The sequence below is a fragment of the Dromaius novaehollandiae genome, chromosome 15 (genome assembly GCF_036370855.1).
Source record: "Dromaius novaehollandiae isolate bDroNov1 chromosome 15, bDroNov1.hap1, whole genome shotgun sequence".
Lineage (NCBI taxonomy): Eukaryota > Metazoa > Chordata > Aves > Casuariiformes > Dromaiidae > Dromaius > Dromaius novaehollandiae.
The window spans coordinates 21438530-21454561 of NC_088112.1; the positions used below are offsets into that span (position 1 = coordinate 21438530).

Genomic DNA, 16032 nt, shown 5'->3' on the forward strand with positions numbered 1-16032 from the left:
GTGCTGTAGAATTTTGCTTTATTTTAATACCGGGCTTGATCTCCAGCAAGTTTCTTTACAGAAATCTCAGTTTTCTTTTACATGTGAAACAGTTACTTTTCCTTGAAAACGGAACTGGTCTACAAATGATTTTTTTTTTTTTCAAGACTAACATCCTTGAAAGTTTCAGAGCCTTCCTTACACAAACACTCGCTTCTGTCTTATCGAATACAACTAAGGTAAACACAGATAAGCACCCAGGCCTCGTCCACATCCATCGACCTTTTCTTTTTTTCCCCCAGCAGTGACTAGAAAATATTTTACAGAAATGATCAACAAATATTTCTTTCTGTTATTAATGAGATTTAAGCATTTAAGGTATGTTCCAACCATCAAATCTGGGTCTTCCCTTTTTACAGACTGTGGGTTCTTCGTGTATCTCTCAGAAACAGCCCTGGCTGCATTCTGAAACTTGATGACTTTTATTATTTAGACTATATTACTTTGCAAGCTGACAGGATGGGCTAGATGTAGCGTCTACACCACTGATAGTGTAGCTTGATTCTGTTTTCCTGAATTCCGGAAACAGGCTTTGCTTTGATTCTCCTTCATAAATTATGGTCCAGAGCAAACTGCATCAAATCTTTGTTTGAGCTGAGGTTTATTTTTGCTGGGTTTGTTCCCAAGCAGCACCGGTGGCAGGAGGATCCCTAGCACTGACCCCTTGGTTGCTTGGTATAACTTTGGCAGGACCCAAGTGCTGTCAGATGGTATCTGGATCTTTGTTAATGCAAGAGTTGCTCTGTTTTGTTGTCTGCAACTCAGCTGGAGAGCAGACAAAAGCTTGAACAACCACGGTGCAGATTTCAGGTCGAACGCCCGTGTGTTTGTCCGCTGCTTCTGCTCGTGGAGATGGCTCGGTGCATCGCTTCCCCACAGCACAGGGCACGTCCTGGTAGAGGAGACGGCCCTGCTCCCTGATATCGAAGCTAATTATCAAAATTGTGGTGTACTTTGATCTGAGGGCTAATTAGCTTACCTTTGTGACAGAATTATCTAATCTGAGATTGACATGTCTGAAGTCGATGTACATGACCAGTTTTGGCAGGCATGCCTTAATTGGGAGGTTATTCATTTGAACAGCAGCAAGCTACGGCAAAAGCACGCTCGGCTGTAACTTGGGTGGACTGCGACTCATCACGCTTCTTTATTTTGAAACCTGGTCTGGGGTTACTAGAGGCTCTTAGGAGGTGGAAGATTCCACGTTGGCTCGTGTCCTAAAATCGCAAGCAAAGCTGCTTCCCACAAGAAGGATGAGTAATGAACAGTGAATTACCTCCGCAGGTTGTTAGAATGAAAAAGACTTTGAAAACACTTTAATACGAGGAAAGAGATTTTATTCTATGCACATTTTTTATCAAAGCCCAGAGGTACAGAAATACAGCAGCAGTCTGAGTAGCTGGAGATGGGCAGAAACACAACAGTGGGAAAACTAGACCAAATTACGGTGAAACCTGTGTGTTTTCAGACACATGCAGTTACTAAGCAACTGGCTTCGTTGCTTAGTAGTGGATTTTTGTCCGAATGCCTTTGAATGCTGTTTCGCCTTCTGGTCCCAGCCTCTTCCGCTTCTCTTGCAGTGGAACCTGGTATGTGAGGACGACTGGAAAGTGCCGCTCACCACCTCCCTGTTCTTCGTGGGGGTGCTCATCGGCTCCTTCGTATCAGGGCAGCTCTCCGACAGGTAAAGCTGCTGCTTCTGGGCTTGCTTCTAAGGAGACCAGAGTTAAGCCTCTCTGCTACCCCCTCACTGACGTGTATGCACAGAAAAAGGTCAGAGCTGGCTGGTTTTTTAAGAAGCATAAGGGAGTTAAATGTCCAGTTCTTCTTGCTTTCAGTCAAAATTAGGTAACTGGCTTTTCTTTGAAAATCCCAACCCAATTCCACCACACGCTTAGAAGTACGGCCACTCACGCACATCAGAACGAAAGGAACGGGTCTCTGCGATGGACGTATGCATCTGCTTTGCAGTTTGATGTGGTTGCGTTCACAACAAAGTTTGGTTCTTTACCCATCCTTTCTAATGAAGATGTTATTCTTCCTAACACGTTAATTAAAAATTCATTCTAGGAGCTGCAAGACAGGAAAAAACCTTTTCCCTTAAGTGGAAGGAAGCGCTGCATAGAAAAGATGGTTTGATGGAGATCAGCTACGCATACCCAGTAATAAGAAAAAAGATGACCTGTAAAAGGATAGCAATAAAGTGATACTGACAGATGTAAAATATCAAGAAAATATTACAGACATTTGGCGATTAGCTCAGCGGTGTTTAAGCTCTGGCCTTGCGAGTGCCCAATGCAGCACATACGTTCCTCCTCTGAGTCTCCGCTTCCCTATTAGCCCCTTCTGCCATGTAGTTGCAGCAGGGTCCCAAATACAGCCTGGGTTGCTCCCTTTGAGCAAGGGCCTCCGAAGAGTTACGTAAGAATCAGCTTCTTGAGATGTTCAGCTTGGGGTTTGGAAACCTGATGTGAGCTTTAATCTTAAAGCCTCAAGTATTAAATTGCATGTGATCTGAATTTAATCTGATGCCTCCTGACCCCGGTGCAGCAGTCAGGCAGCGTTACTGTCTGAAAGGGAGACGAGATAATCACTAAATCTCTCTGGTGCCATTTCCCTACCGGGAACATCTGAGGAAATGCCTGGCACACGCATGCTTTAGCTGTCGGGTAGCTTCACTCACCCTGCTGCTGCCAGGCCACTAATGTGACCCTTTAGTACTAGCTAGGAGCTGAATTTTTTTGGAAGCGTCCTGGCAGTAAAGGGTCTGTTCGAAGCCCATAACTGAACGATTTCCCCAATGCTGCTGCAGGCACCTAGGTAACTCCAATACAGACAAGTGGAGGAGGATACATTTATGGTGACTCACAGGAGAAAGAGTGAAACCAGTTGAAAAAGCTGTTTAACTCTTTAAAAAATGTACTTTTATCATAATGTATACATGCTGGCATCTATACAGTCCCATCATTTCCTATCTTTTGGCTGTGTGGCTTGCAGGCTTGCTGTTTCTCTCACTTACATGCATTTATCTAGTCTCCTGGTCCCTGTCTAGTAGTTCCCCGAAGTTTCTGCTTTTAATTTCTTAGCTTGGTTTATTTCCTGGGTGCCGGAAATTTTGCTTTTTTTTAATACTTATGAAAATGATGTGCCGCCAAACTCAAAGTTGTGCTAAGCTGTGAAGCTTAGGACTGGATATTTGTGCACCATCTCTCTTCTGTCGCCCAGCTCCACACATGAATGATCTCTTAATAATATTCTCCCTTATCTTTTGCGAAAGGTTTGGCAGGAAGAGTGTCCTTTTCTCCACTATGGCTGTGCAGACCGGCTTCAGCTTCCTGCAGATCTTCTCTACCAGCTGGGAGATGTTCACAGTGCTGTTCCTCATAGTGGGGATGGGACAGATCTCGAACTACGTGGTGGCCTTCATACTGGGTATGCATATGTCTACATTACATTAAATGTTTGCTTGATGTAGTGGGTTTTTTTTCCTTTTCTTCTGAACCTGCATCATTTAGTAAGAGACGCTAGTAAATCATCACTAGTACAATTCCTAATTTAGGCCAGCAATATGTTTTTTTCTTGGATACTTTAAAGAATCTCTCTGAATAGGTATAGCCTATGCATTTTATAGGTTTAGAGAAAAAGATGAGTGCAGGAAACATCTAAATAAACATTTATTTCCCTTCTCTTTAGAGAACTATTGAAAAAGCTTAAGGGAATGTTCAAGGTTTTTTATCTGAAGAGACAGGTCTGAGATAAAAAAGGCGTTTCAGGTTCCTCCTTGCTGCACCACCCCTTGGCAGAGGGTTTTCTAAATGCTTAATGTCAGGCAGCAAACATTTTGAACCAAATTTTCTGCTGTAAATTCCCTGATTTAAATGAAGGATGAACCTTACTGAATTTCCATTAAATACCTTATTTCAGTAATTAACGTGTTACAAACTGAAACTTTCAACAATGTAAAACAATAGTAAATGAAATAATGAAAAATTGTAAAACAATGATAAAACCTTATTAAATGGCTTTCCAAGGGGTTAAGTTACTGAATACGGAAAGATAAAAACCTGTTCTTAGCTGCAATTTCACATGCAGTGGGCTAGGTTAATCCTGGATTTTAATGTCACGGAAGTCATCAGCATAGTCTGCAGCAGGGCCAAATTCATTTAGACTTTCAGGAAATAATATTTGGGGGGGGGTCCCCATGTGCTCATTTTAGAAAGCTTAAACTTTAAAACTGAATGCACAAAAGATAGCTCTGAGAATTTGCGTCTTAGTATACTTGTAATAATAGGTTAACAACATTGGAATGACATTAAGGTGAATAATCTTGCTCAGTTACATTTTTGTGAATTATTTTATTGTTTGACTTTGGATAGGAGGGGTATATTTTGCTCTAATTTTCTTTTCATTGCAATAACTGGATTCTTGAGCGAGGTCATTCTAAGCACGTGTTGCATTCATCACCGATATCAGTGTAAGGAAATGTTAACTAGTTAAAATGTTCAGTGTACTTTGGTTTATTGTCATCTTTGCCATGAAGGAGAAAGTATATAATTGTATTGTTGGCATTTTGCCTGTCATGTTTTATTTTTCAAGAGGACATGTTTCTGAAAATAAGTGTATATCCCCTAAAAATGGTTTGGAACTGAAAAGGAAAATAGAATACAGAATAAACTAGGGTATTTACACAGATTGTATCTTCTCTATATTATATTTAGCAAAAAGTTTGATTTGTGGATGAGAATGATAGTCCTTCCTATAAATAATCCACATATGCTCAGACAGGCTAACATTTTTCTTTCAATACATGGTTAAGGAATCCATGACTAAACTCGCACTCGGAGTTTAAATCCGTATCCCCATACAGGAGAACAGCACTTTCATCTGGCTTCTGCATTTGATGCAGCAGCTGATATCATTTTGTAGAATATGGAGATACAAGAAAAATGTATTGATAATTTTAATTACAATTCTAAATTTAATTTATGTAAGAATCCAAAGGTCTATTTTCAAGACACTTGCGATTTATGCTGTCTTTCCAAACGAGCATTAAAGAGCATGGCTGGCCTCCCTTTTTATTTTGCTGTTATGCTTAAATGAGGGTTAACGTGGAGCCACAGGCTCGCGGTCCACTTGGGACAGGACAGGCTGAAAGATGCTTCGGATGTGGCGCCAATTCCCTGGCCGTAGGACGTGGTTCCTGGCTCATACACGCTGTGTCTGTGCGGCAGCAGGGGTCAAATGTCTGTTCGTGTAAGATAGGGCCGTTTCTCCTCAAGAAACGTTATTTTTGTTTAATTATGTGGGTGCTGTTTGCTGACACCTTATCTGTTGTATTGTCCCTTCTGGCCTCCTGCAGGCTTGTTCCACAGATGGTAATTCTCTCAGTGAACAGAGAGGTGGGTGACTTTGGTGCTTGATGTTTTTGATGGTTTTTTTCCCCTCCGTGAGCCTTGGGGCTATTACTACGGATAGGATCAATCAAGGTCATTTGTAAGATAGCGTTCTAGTTTAAGTTAGTCATCAGCCATCTGTCATCAAGGAGGAGAGAGAGGCACTGCTGGAGGATGATTCTTCCCACCCAAAAACGTGTAGCTATGAGCCTCTGGCATGCTCTGGCTAGCACCTGGCTCTGCACACCTTCGCCGGGCTCTGAGCTGCGCCTGGGCAAGGCACCCTCCAGCGAGCAGCGCGTGACAGATGCTGAATATGAAAATACACCCATGGAAAGAAAAATAACGTGCTTTCCCATGCGTAACTGGGACACTGCTACAGCTTACTCATCCAAACGAGCTGTTTGCATGTTTTGCAACATTGCCGTCCACATTCGTGAGCGTGGTTTCCTTCCCAAGCTGCCTGGGAGCATCTCTAGCGATGTTTTTCAGCTGCTTCCTTTGAAAGTTCCCTCTGCACGTTTTTCCTTGCCTTCAGGCCTCGGTTGTTTTCTGTGCTCAAAACTTTTATGTCCAAGTTCTGAGATTGTGAAACAACAGTTATATTTGTGAAGGCATGTTGATATTGTCCCAGAATTGTTATTCAGGGGAATTCAGGAATTGTTATTCAGGGTCAGGGGAATGAGGGAAGAGGAGAAGAAGGACAGAGGGTAGAGAACTGTAATTGAAAGATGCATATGAGATATAATCTCATGTTGGCTTTGAATTGCCACAAATCCTGCATTTGAGCATCATGCCTGATATGTATAAATCAGTGTTTCAAGTATCATACCTCTCCTAAGAGCCCCCCTCCACAAAAGGAACCAGCAGAAGATGACAGTTTAATTTATTGCCCCCTGCACTGTCTGTCCCAAAGAGCTCTTATTTTCAGTTTTCTTATTGTGAATTTGTTCAGTTACTCAGAGTCTTTAAACCAGAACTGCATGTAGCTATTAAATAGAATATTTTTGGCCTTGGGCATTTTTTTTTCATTTTCTATGCAACAGTAAATGTTGGGGGTTTTAACATATTACATAACTAAAACATACTCTCCAGACTTCCCGAGGCCCTCCTGTTTGTTCAGTGTAATTTGCTTTTTAACTGAATCCAGGTCAAATTATATGAGTTACGGCACTTGTAGTGCTCTTAATGGATAGGAAGTTTCCGTAGACCTTTGGCTGAGCTCGCAAGGAGAAATGAGGTAGAGCTGGGGGTGTGCTTGGATTTCCTTAGGCAGAGGCTGGGCTTTTTATTGGAAAAGAAATTAGGTGCTTTTGAAGGCTTACAATGTTCTCGGCTTGTGAGCACTGGATATTACCTTGGCACTGGGCTGCGTGTGATGCAGTTGTAGTCTGCTTTCATTTAGAGATGCCTGGTTACTTGAACAGAAGCCTTATTAGAAGATGGTATCTTCACTTTTTACGTCCGTTGTTCAACCTGTGATCTGCTGCACGGGGGAACAGATGGTTGCCTGGTTGAGCAGGTTGCGAAGGCTCCGCAAAGTCTGCCAGCCCTTAGCCTGTGCCTGTGCTTATCTATCCTGGATAATGTCGAATCAAAGCAAACACGAGTCACTCCTTCATCCAAACTTCATGGATACCTTTTCTTCCCTCAGCAGCTCGGTGGCTGGTTTGGGGAAGGAGGGTTATCACCAGTGCTCTTAGCGTGTTGCTGTGGTGCAGCAGGGCAGTGCAAGGCTTCTGTGCCTCCCCGCAGGAGCATTCATAAGACAGGAGCAGATTTGCCAGGCAGGAAAAAGGACCGGGAAAGAGTGAATCTACCATGCCGGGAACCAGGGCAGTGTCCCAGAACATGCTGCAAGGTACAAGGGTCATCAAAGTGAGCAGCAAAGAGGGTGGGACTGCAGGGCTCCCGACAGCCGGCAGCGGGAGAAGCCCGTGGAGAAAGGAGTGCTCCCTCGGACAACCCGCGGATGCAGCACGGGGGCTGTTTGGGATATCACGTGCCCTGGAGCTGCTCTGGTTTATGCTAGGGCTGTGCTGGGACCAGGGCGAAAGCAGGCAAGTGGCAAATTCATCCTTGTTCTCCTGGTTCCTGAACCAAGACAGCCGCCTGGCCGAGGAGTTAGGGTCTGTGTGAACTGTACTCGCGCGGAGGGTAGCGACAGACCTTGCTGGTAGAAAATCCGGGTACGTCGAAAATCAGGAAGGACCTATAAGGGGCTCAAGTTCGTAGAGCAGCACTGAGCAACACAACAGCAGAGCCCTGCCACTTTGGGCAAGGACACAGCGTTCAGGTCACCGTGTGCTACGTTGTCGGTAGAATCGAGTGATGTGAAGTGGTCGAAGCAAACCCTCGTGGGTGAGGGGAGGCAGGAACACGCAAGCGGGCTGGTACTGCAGCTCAGCCGGTCTGTTAAGCTGCAGGGAATCTCAGATACGTCTAATACAAGCTACTTGTACCTGTTCACAGATTTATTCTTTCAAATTAGATGCAGTTTGTCAGGGGAAGGAGTTGAAAACTCATCAGACTGGAGAACCTAAAGACTCTGTCTTGCTGGGAAAGGCAGCACAGCAAATCTGACATTGGGTTGTTTTGGAGAAAATCCTGATTATATATGTTTTTCTGGAAAGAGGCATATTCTCTTCATGAACATGCATTCAGTGTGGTTTGCTTCCTTTTAATGGCTCAGGATGCAGAAGGGTTGGGAAGCAGCGTAGCAGGCATGAGCTAGGCAGACGCATAAAGGATGCCATACAAGGCCAATTAAAAACCTGAAAATAGTCACACCGAGATATCTTGAAAACAAACTTTAAAAAAGCTAAGGGCCAAGATTTTTCAAATATAGGCACTAGAAGATTTGGTCCCAGGCATGTGTTTAATCTGCCCAACAACAAGCAATAGAGAGAGACAATATAACTGTATTAGTTCAGCCAAGAGTTTGGCTGGGATTAATGTACAATCCTAGAACTCAGTAATTTGGAAATCAGGCTAATGAAGATAATTTAAATATCCCCTGCTCAGTCTTCCCCACTAGCAAAGTAGGTTTGGTCCCCGTCCCCGCGATGCTGCTGTAGGGAATGAGGCTGTGTATCACAGAGGCTTTACGCCTTTGCAGAGGCATCTGACATTGGCCGCTGCTGGAAATGGGACACGGCTCCATGGGCCAGTTCTTTAATCTCCAGATACATGGAGCAAACCACAGAAGAGTTCATATTTCTTTACACATTTCCGCATGGTAGCTTTTATTTTCTGTTCCAAACTTAAACTCCTGGGAGACGTGAACAAACAAGATTTCATTAAAAGGACACTGTCAACTATTTCATTTTTCAATTTGTCAACCTTTGCAACAGAGGAGAATTCAGTTAACCACGAGTCTCCTAATCCTGTGTTAGATCTTGTGAGCAAATGTTGATGGCAATAATGTAGAAACTGAGTAGATGTTGCTATCAATCAGAACTATGTTTAGTGTTGCAAACAGTTTCGTAACAGACCCTGCAGGACTTTTGGGGTCACTGGAGAAGACCAGATAGTGGCTGGTCTTCTAATTGATTTAATAGCACGGCTGCTTGAAGGAAGGTGTACAACAAAAATCTGGAGGGATCTCCCACCAGATTAGTATCACCTTAAAGATGATCTGCTACTCCTTGAGTGTATTTTGGACTATAATTTGCCTCTAATTTGAACAGTAACTCCTTGACAGTGTCCCTTTAAGTATTATAAGAGAAACTGCTCTTTTCTAAGATTGTTTTAGCATATTTTTGTAAATGCTGTAAGCTATTTAGTCATGATTAAAAAGAAAGAGTTAAAATGCTAATCCAAACTCCCTTGTTTTGAACAGGAACAGAAATTCTTGGCAAATCAGTTCGTATTATATTCTCTACATTAGGAGTTTGCATATTTTTTGCAATTGGCTACATGTTGCTGCCACTATTTGCTTACTTCATCAGAGACTGGCGGATGCTGCTACTGGCTCTCACTGTCCCGGGGGTGTTCTGCGTTCCTCTGTGGTGGTGAGTGTGACCGTGCCGCACGGTGCTCGGCTGCAGAAAGTCCCATCTGCAGCTGATGTCTCCAGTTTGAATTGCTCTATAACCAGAGGGTTATAACTTCCACTTGCTGTGGGGTGGGTTTTTTTTTTTTATTTTTCCCTCCTCTTCATTTTTTGGCATTGTATTTGTCATGTGAGCAGACCTTGCTTTGAAGGGGTTTTCTTGTTTTTTTCTTTTTGCCAGTTTTAAGTCAAGCCAACTGTCTGCTCAACCTCTCTGGCCATGTGCTTGAATCCACTTTTTCCCAGCTTTCCAGTGCAGCGTGAGAATTTTGTATTTAATTCCTAACTTTGAACAGTATTAATCACTTTTTTGTTTGCCCCTATACTATTCCTGGATGAGCTGTACTGTACTTCATTTTAACTTTTTTTGCTTCCTTTTTTCTTTAAGCCATTTTTTTCATGTGGATTCAACTGCTGATTGGTACTAAAGTCTCCCTGAAACGCTGTGCAAGTTTTGTGTTATGTTACACACATTTAACATGGGATAGGCGAGGGATGTTTAATATTAGACATTGAATATATTCCCATACAGCCTGCTGGAGTGAGGTCCAGGGCAATTTACACTTCATGTCTTAAAAATTCTCTACTTGGTTAGTAACACCCTACCCTAGGAGGAGGAACTTTCTGAATTAGGACAACTCCATGATTTTTGTCTTTCAATTCGCTTGTAACCTTATTCCCTTTGGCATTATCAGAATGATTCAGAGCCCCCAAATTGTGTGGTTAGGAAACACTCGCTAATAGGAAAATCAGCATCCCGGAGGTGTGTTCACCCAGCAGGCTCACCTGAAAGCAGATGTTGCTTTAGCTCCCAGATGCAGCAGCTTTTTCCAGGTGGGGAAACAAGAGATGTAGTCTTGTAAGGAGTGGTTTCATCTTGACGGTATCAGATTCTCCATCAGTGAGAGGTCCTCAAAGCAGATGAGGGTCAATGAAGCAAGGACAGCCCTAGCAGGCAAATCAGATGTTTTGCTTCTCCACCTGTTTATTTTCTTTCTTAGGCTGAATTTTAAGTTCTTGTCCAGTTTCAGAGTGGATAGAGTAAAATGTTCATTCCTTTAAGGCAGTCCCTGGGAAGAAAAAAAAATCTTTTAAATTAAAAAAAAAAAACCTAACTCTGGATTAATTCAGTAAACTGTAATGCACATTTCACAGTTTCAAAACCTTATCTGACTTGCTTGTAGATGGTGCCTGATCCAAATACTGTGCAGCTCCTCCCTGAATGGCTCTCCTGATTCTTTTATAGTACTTCTACACAAGCTTGGAAAACCTTTAGTAGATTATTTTGAATATGAAGTCACAGAACACGAAGCACAACTAATTAATCATATGCATCTCTACTGATTCAGCCACTTCTTCATGCTATAAAGAGGAGATATCAACTTCTCTGGCCTTTGAAGGTTGGGAGTGCAGCCTTGGGACTGGCCCAGCTTCTTAGACGTTGGAGATACATGGGAACTTAGGGGCTTAGGCATGTCTGTATTTTAAATCTAAAGTAGAAGAGAATTGTGGAAGTCGACCAGCACAGACTGCCACGTGCATTATTCTACATCAGCGCTGTTGGGCTCCTCGTTTTCCTTTTTCCTTCAATTCTTGCCCAACTACTACAAATATGCACCAGCTTCTCTTCTGTAAACCCCGGGTAGGTGGGCACACAGCCAGAGACAACAGATGGTCTGTGCACAGCCATGGGGAGGCGAGAAGGTATTGCTTGATTTCTGAAAGCCCAGGAAGGGGGAAAACTTGTGTGCAACCCTAGAAGCTTGTGTAGCATGAGCCTGAAGGTAAGTTCTCCCAAGCTGTGCTCACAGCCAGGTGAGCTGAGGGCAGGAGAAGATGGGTTTCAGCATGCACCTGGGGATTTCTTTCCCTATTTTACCAGGAATGTCAGCAGCCCAGGCAGCTCTGAAAGCAGAGGACAGAGCCTACACTGAATTACAGCAGTGACAGGTAGCTAGCAAAGGGCAAGCAGCTCCACCACAAATGCCTGTTTAGCAGATCTTGTAATGAGAGTGCTGACAGAGCATGAACAGGGGCCATATAGCTCAGGGGAACAAGCACTGCATGTAACCTGTGGCTTTATTTTCTTGTATTGCCTGTTTCCAAGGATGCCAACAACATGCTTTGGTAGTGACAGCCGTGCCCAGAACAGGGATTCTCCTGTTTTTCTCTGCATGCAGTTCTCACCTGGGACTTGAGGAACACGGTAACTCTGTCTGGCTAAGCTGAAGGTTGGCTGCTCTGTGCCCTGCTCCTGTGAGCTGCTCCACACTCCTCTTGGTTGCTGAGTCCATGTTTTCTTTTCATCTTTCCATTGCATTCATCCAGCTCTGCCTTAATGGCCTGGTGGGAATGCGAGTGCACCCTCACTTGCCTCTGGTTGCTTTGCACTGCAAAAAGAGTTAAGGAAAATTTACTGCTGTTCTCAGCTTGACAGAAACATTGCAGAAGGGCAAATATCCTTGCTCTGTTGCTGCCCTAGTCATCTGTTATTTTTTGAAGGGATAGTTATTTAGAAACTACAGAAGGAAAGGTGTGGTATCTTTCATGCTTCTAAATATTATAAACATAATTTACCAAAAAAGTTATGTGAAATAGCTTCTTCTTTTCACAGTGGTCTTAGCTGAGGAACTCCTTTCTTCCTGTTATCTTGAAACAGTTATATCTACAAGTAAGAAATTAATATGTTTATAACCATTAAGTGATTTAGATCTATTCTTCTATAGTCTAAAAGATCTCCTGCAGATCTCAGTCTTGTCAGGTTTTTTTTGATCTTAAAGTCTTAAAACCAAACCTTTAAAATAGTGTTCAGCTCCAACTCTGCTATCGTCTGATATTAAAGATAGTCAGAGGAATTTAGGAGTTATTTTGGTATATTTAACTTGAAATGTATTGAAGTTCTCCAACACGTGTCTTTCACTCTGCACCAAACAGCTGCATTTTGTTAGGCAACAGGGATGGGGAAAAGCTGGCTTTGAATGTGAGCCTCTTAGACTGCAGCTACAGAATAAGCACTATGAGGCATATGAAGTTTGTCAGGGCTGCCTTCTCCTCTTGCCTCCAAAGGCATGGCTTCAGAGCCCTGCCCTGAAATGCATTTGGTGGGAATCTCCATACTTTCTAAGAGTATAAAGCATGCACAAAATTACCATGCATGGCACCTTATAGTCTGGGACTAATGTGATGGTAGATGGGGATCCAGGTGCAAAACTGTGTTGGGACAGGTTGGTATTAGATGAAACTTAGGCATCTGGGCCCACTACTTCCATGAAAATGTTACTTATACATCATCCTTCTCTGTTACTCTTTTATTCATTCCTCTTCCAAAGACTCCAAAATGTTTCCAGTATTGTCTCTGCAGTAGTCTTGCATTCATCAACTTGCCCATGAAGAAAAGCAGTGCAGATAGCTTACCTCTCATAAATTCACGTTAGTAGTAGAACAAGCTAAGAGAAATCATCTGACACCCAAAACCTTTGACATGGCTTTGGGTCAGCCCTTTAGGGGATTCATTGGAAAAGGAATGTCTGACCTGCTTTTTTTCCAAGGAGAGGAAAAATTACTGCTGACTGAAGAAAGCAAGGTAGCATTTGTTAAGATCGAAGAATTTAGTTAAGGACAGGTTGGAATTTCTGTCCTGTGTTTGGTGTTAATTCACTCAGCATGTGCCTGGAATTGATTTGTAAATGTTATCTACTCTGCTACTACTCCCCTTTACCTGAAAGGGCCTGCATCAGATTGGGATAAAATCGAGAGATTTGTGTATAAGCTTCCTGTGACACAGAGCCTTTAAATATATCCTCTGTGCATTTAAAGCATTTCCACGCTGTAAGCAGTTTTGTAAGAATAATTTTGTTTGATGTTAGTTAAGCTACCTGTATCTTTGCTGTTCATCTAGTAAATTCTGTCTTTTTGGTGGGCATTATTTATCACTTAAAAAAACAGCGACCTAGAAAAGGGCCCAAGCACGCAACTGCTTAAGCATGAAAATAAACATGTCCCATATACTTGAATTCCTCCATTGATCCCAATGGGACAAATTCATGAATTACATTCCCTGCACACTTAGTGTTGACTGTCTTCTATTACAAGTAATCCGTGAGATGAAAGGGTAACTCAGAAAAACTATAAATATGTTTTTAATAACGTTTTGACTTTTGTGAAAATGTTGAGTCATTTATTCTGAAACTTATTACAGGGTCATTCCTGAATCCCCCCGGTGGCTGATCTCCCAGGGAAGATTTCAAGAGGCAGAAGTTATTATCCGAAAGGCTGCAAAAATAAATGGTGTTCCAGCCCCAGCTGTGCTTTTCGACACCGCGGAGGTATGTGTCATATGTCTTGTTACTTAACCTCTTCAGCAATTTTCCCCTTTGGCTAATTAATTTCCTGTGAAACAGAACAGAAATGGTTTACAACACTAAAGGCTGGCATTTACTGTTGGCACAAGGTAAGTGATGGCTTGTTAGGGTTAGCACGCTCAAAATGAGAAGCCAGAGGCTTTGCTTACTTGTTTGTTCTTTACAGTAAAATTCTCCTCTTCGGCTGTGGTCGGTTGTGATTTTCAGACCAAGGGTCACTCAGATTGCTCCATCACTCAGGCAGTTGGAAAGATCCAAGGAGAAGATGCATTTATTTCCATCGCACGCTATTAACAGCTTGCAATTTAACAGCAGCTCTTCCACGAGAGCACTGGTCCTGCGTCCGGTGTTAGGATGCACGCGTGCCCGTGCTGCGTGGAAGCACCAAAGGGATCCTTCAGGCTTCGCAAACCAGTAAATGCACCAAAGGGCACCTAAAAGTGCACTTGAAAAGTATGAATATTGTGAAGGGAGTAAATAACATGAAGCTCTTGTTTCTTATGTTTTGTCTTCATTGGTAAAACGAAGGAAGCCCAGCACAGTACTCACTCGCATCAGGAGCGCGGGTGCCGAGCGGCCGTGGGAACGGGACTGGCTTATTCCTGGGCTCCTTTCCCCCTCTAGTGGCTGTTCCTTCTGCCTAGCCAGCTCCTCCTTAAAAGGCAGAGTAATTTTCCTTGCTCAAAAAAACCAGCCTCACTTCCAACCCTGTGTCAATAATGATCACATGTAGCCGTGTCATATCTTATGCTACGGCTCTACTATTAGTACCTGCGTTTTATGTCCCCTAAGCAGTGACACAACAGAAAGACAAGGCACCACACGCTCTTTTGCAGTATTTGCAGAAGAGAAATGCTGCTTGCTGTATCTCTTGTTGGCAACATCAGTTTCTTGAATGTCATGCTTAAATTTTGGCTAGGTTGCTGAAGGTCTCTCTTCAAGTGCATGTTTGAGCGCAAATTCAAGCGTATGTTCTAGCTATGGGCAGCTCATCGTGAAAAAGCACTTTCCTTACTTCCCAGCCAGAGTTCAGATGTCTTTCATACTGGAAATTACTTCTCAGTCTCCAGTGGAATCTGCTTTTCATCATTGCTGCATATTTTTGAGACCAACTGGCAGCTCATCTATCCTTTTACTCCGTGGGAATCTCGCATGCCTAAGTGCCTGTCCACAAAAGCCTGGGGATTGCGGTTGCATATTGAATCCTCCATTGAAGCATTTTTCAAACACTGCCAGGAAAGCATTCCTTGGAAACCAAAATCCTTTCCTAGGAAGCAAAATCTCCTGGCTAGCCAAGCACAAGCAGCTAGGAAGGCTCAGCAGTTCACCTTCTCGCAAGCAGGTCAGTGCTGTGACTTGGCTTTACCTGAAGCAACTAGCTGGAGACTGAGAGGGAACCTGCATCTCTGTGTCCCTTGCCTTGCGGCTGCTTTTCTGAGTCGACGCAGGTAGCAGCTTTCGTGCTGGCCTTTGCGCTCCCCGGGAAGTCCTAGGTGCCTGCTAAGCACTGGAGTGAAGCCCTGCCTTGGCCTGGGGAGGGCAGGATTGGGAGGAGAGCCCGGCTGCACGCTGCCTGGCACGACCCGGCCGAGGAGACCTCTGCGCAGGCAGGAGCAGCATCCTGAGACCAGCAAGGAGAATCTTGCCTCTAGCCTCAAACTGGCTCCCTGTCTCCGAAAGAGCAAGGACAGGGGGTGGATGTCATGATACACGCTGATCTCAGCACTGAGCTTAGCACCCTGTGCCCCGCTGCGGCAGGGCGCTGGCAAGCAGGCAGCAAAACTGGAGGATTTTTGCATTTACTTCTCACCATTCGTGAAGTTTGAACAAAAGAGAGTTGAATGGACACCGCACAGAAAAATGCCTTTAGTAATGATGTTTCTACTGGAAGAACTGCGTCAGATCATGAGGAAGTTGTACTGCGTCTTTTCTGTCAGCTGATATTCCTTTTTACACAGTCAACGTGTTGCTATGGTTTCAGTGCTAACACAAAACTGGACTTTACTCTGGAGTGCAGCTGGGTGCAGAGACAAGCTGCCTGCCTAAAGGACACTTTCCTTGATGCAAAACTGGCTCTTGGGCTGACTAGTTATCCCCCAGTATAGTCATAACTTCATAATTGCCCAAACTTGTGGGTATGCAGAGGTTGTTTTGCTCTTAGGTATGTGGGAATTTTTTTGGTCTT

At 43.5% G+C, this 16032-nt stretch overlaps 1 protein-coding gene and 1 long non-coding RNA gene across 15 annotated transcripts in view; one reads left to right on the plus strand and one right to left on the minus strand.

Moving 5' to 3' along the window:
* LOC112994056 (solute carrier family 22 member 4-like) overlaps positions 1-16032 on the plus strand; it is a 32130-nt gene that overhangs the window by 6810 nt on the left and 9288 nt on the right. Inside the window, exons 2-5 of the mRNA XM_064521158.1 lie at positions 1620-1723; positions 3317-3471; positions 9274-9445; positions 13685-13811. Of these exons, the coding sequence (XP_064377228.1) occupies positions 1620-1723; positions 3317-3471; positions 9274-9445; positions 13685-13811 (558 nt within the window). The remainder of the gene's footprint in view (positions 1-1619; positions 1724-3316; positions 3472-9273; positions 9446-13684; positions 13812-16032) is intronic.
* Positions 1-16032, minus strand: part of LOC112994057 (uncharacterized) — a 28000-nt gene continuing 11968 nt past the window's right edge. For 3 of the 14 annotated variants that reach the window (XR_010391783.1, XR_010391790.1, XR_010391781.1), the window contains 3 exons: positions 12064-12151; positions 11674-11876; positions 1-10556 (listed from right to left, as the gene is read on the minus strand). This is a non-coding gene — a long non-coding RNA (uncharacterized LOC112994057). Of the gene's footprint in view, positions 10557-11673; positions 11877-12063; positions 12152-13736; positions 13876-13996; positions 14293-14396; positions 14556-16032 lie in introns of those variants that run through there. The other 11 variants (XR_003261852.2, XR_003261849.2, XR_010391784.1 and 8 more) reach the window with 11 other exon arrangements.